Source organism: Triticum aestivum, chromosome 7A, assembly GCF_018294505.1.
Source record: "Triticum aestivum cultivar Chinese Spring chromosome 7A, IWGSC CS RefSeq v2.1, whole genome shotgun sequence".
Lineage (NCBI taxonomy): Eukaryota > Viridiplantae > Streptophyta > Magnoliopsida > Poales > Poaceae > Triticum > Triticum aestivum.
Window position 1 is genome coordinate 203,416,509 of NC_057812.1, and position 2,489 is coordinate 203,418,997.

At 49.0% G+C, this 2,489-nt stretch overlaps 1 protein-coding gene across 1 annotated transcript in view; it reads left to right on the forward strand.

The window, feature by feature from the left end:
* The first annotated feature begins 312 nt into the window (after window positions 1–312).
* Window positions 313–2,489, forward strand: part of LOC123150597 (protein adenylyltransferase SelO) — a 7,686-nt gene continuing 5,509 nt past the window's right edge. Inside the window, exons 1-2 of the mRNA XM_044570435.1 lie at window positions 313–671; window positions 797–906. Of these exons, the coding sequence (XP_044426370.1) occupies window positions 366–671; window positions 797–906 (416 nt within the window). The 5' untranslated portion in view covers window positions 313–365. The remainder of the gene's footprint in view (window positions 672–796; window positions 907–2,489) is intronic.

Consider the following 2,489-nt stretch of genomic DNA (forward strand, 5'->3'; position numbering starts at 1 on the left):
CAGCGGACGAAATGGGTTGGTCTTTTGAAGTTGCTCTAAATTAGCCATTGTACATACCCTAAGTTTCTTGAAAAAGTTTATCTCCACGTGATCAGACCACGTAAGCATGGCCAAGCGCACGTGTCCGTGCCTCCACGACCCACACCACCCAAAGAAGCCGGCCCGCCGGGCCAGCCTCCAACAAATCGCACCGTTCAACCAGGACCGCTCGCTCCTCCCACCCACCACCCCAGAGTCCCACACCCACACCAGGCCACGCACGCCGCCCTACCACAACGCGCGGGGCGACACGCCCGCACAGGATTGACCCGGACGGAGAGAGAGGGACAGAAAAAAAAGGGCGCCGCACGCAGCACGCAGGCGCCATGCCCCCTCAGTTGCGCTTCCCCACCGTCCTCCCCAACCTATACCCCCACCTCCTCCTCCCCCGCTCCCTCCCCTCTCGCCGTCTCCGCCTGCCGCCGCCCCCGACCCCGCGCCACCCGCTCCGCCGCCTGCTCTTCCGAGGCATGGCCTCCTCCGCCACCGGCGAGGCCGCGCCGGCCGCCGGGACAAGCGGCGCCGGAGAGGCCTCCGCCCGCCCGCGGCGCGCGCTTGAGGAGCTCGCGTGGGACGAGACCTTCGTCCGCGAGCTGCCCGGCGACCCGCGATCCGACAACATCCCCCGCCAGGTTCGCCCCCTCCCTAGCTCCCTCCCTGCTTGCCTGGCTGCTTGCTCCTAGTTTTGCCACGCGGTTGGCGTAGCACCTAGGTTAATTTCTTGCTGAGTATTTATCCCCGAGGTTTGGTGTTGCAGGTGCTGCACGCTTGTTACACCAAGGTGTCTCCGTCGGCGCCCGTGGAGAACCCTAAGCTCGTGGCGTGGTCCGAATCCGTAGCTGACCTCCTCGATCTGGATCACAAAGAGTGAGTTGCATATCCCAGCACCCAGCTACTCACTAGCTTTCTGGCTATGATTTCCATCGCTCTTGAGAGCATTGTGGCACCCCCCTTTTGTTGAGCGCTAACTGGTTATTGAGATGTGCTGAAGAAAAAATTATAAATGCGTGTAATTTGCGTTGAAATTGTGAACTCAACGCTACTCTTGGTAGCTGACAACCTACAAATGATCCAGTGAGTGAGCACACCGGACTGACTAGTAAGATTGTCTGTTAACTCCGGTGCACTAAAGGTGATAGTTTCGATAGGAATTTTTAAACATAAGAGTTAATTCCTATCCAGAATTAGGGTACCAAAGTCCTAAATTCACTAAAGGGTATCATGTAAAAGATCTGTATTGTTTATGATTTATGAAGCAAAAGGTGGACTTGCTACTTAAGTCAAAGAGCTTTTTTCATTTATTCAGACATATATTCGCCCCCACCCCCTGTTTTTTTCCTCAAAGTTCACCACTAGGATTTTTTTTGCAAACAAAATGGTTATCGATCAGATATTTACCAAAATGTCCTAAAAGGTATCATGTAAAAGATCTGTATTGTTTACGATTTATGAAGCAAATGGTGGTCAAAGGGCTGTATCCATTCATTCACACATATATTAACTCCACCCCAACCGGTCTGTTTCTTTTTTGAAATTCGTCACTACTTCTGGGGAACAAAATGGTTCTCGATCAGATATTTAACTCAGTCACCAGATCGTTAACTAGTAGTTGAACAGAGCCATATGTTGTCAAAGAATCCAGCTGTTCGCGTGAATGAAGGCATATAAAAAACTCTGGGTAGTTCCACATGAAACCTTACATTTTTGTCTCTTCTGCAATTGCCATGAAACATTTGTTATTTCTATTGTCCGACAAACAGTTATTTTTTTCGTTCTCATGAAAAATGCTAAGCCGAGGGTTAGGCCATGTCGTGTGCTGCTTTGTTTGCTAATACTGGTATATGTTTATGCTGCAAAAAGTTGGGCCATGAAAAATGCTGATACTGGTTCTGACAATATGCTCTGGTTAAATGATTCCTTGACGAAAACAAGTTAAAATTGTCTTAACTTCAAATGATTCCTAGACGAAAACAAGTGAAAATGGTCTCAATAAAGGATAAAATCAAGTTGAGTGATAATATCTATGGGCCACCTTCAACCAGTTATCATCATGTCTTTCTGCTCAGAAGTGTGTTCATATTTTAAGAGGTAAAAGCACAAGGTGTCCAGAAACTTGCTCGCCCTGTGATGATTTGGTCCACAATCTTGCAGAAGTCGACTCCGCCACCCACAAGCCAATCCTAAGCCGACATGTTGTCTAGCTCGATGTATACCTTTGCATGATCCCCCTTCCAAATGTATTTTTTTTTCAACTATGTATACGAAGCGTTCTGGTCCAGCCCATCACGTATGTGTAGGGATGAAAACAGAGCGGAAACGGACGGATCTGGGTGCTACCGCATTTGTTTTCATATTTTTCTGCGGAAGCAGAAATGAATACAGAAACAGATACTACCGGAAACAAACACGGAGCGAATACGGCGTGGACACGGCAACGGTAGCAGGTGTTC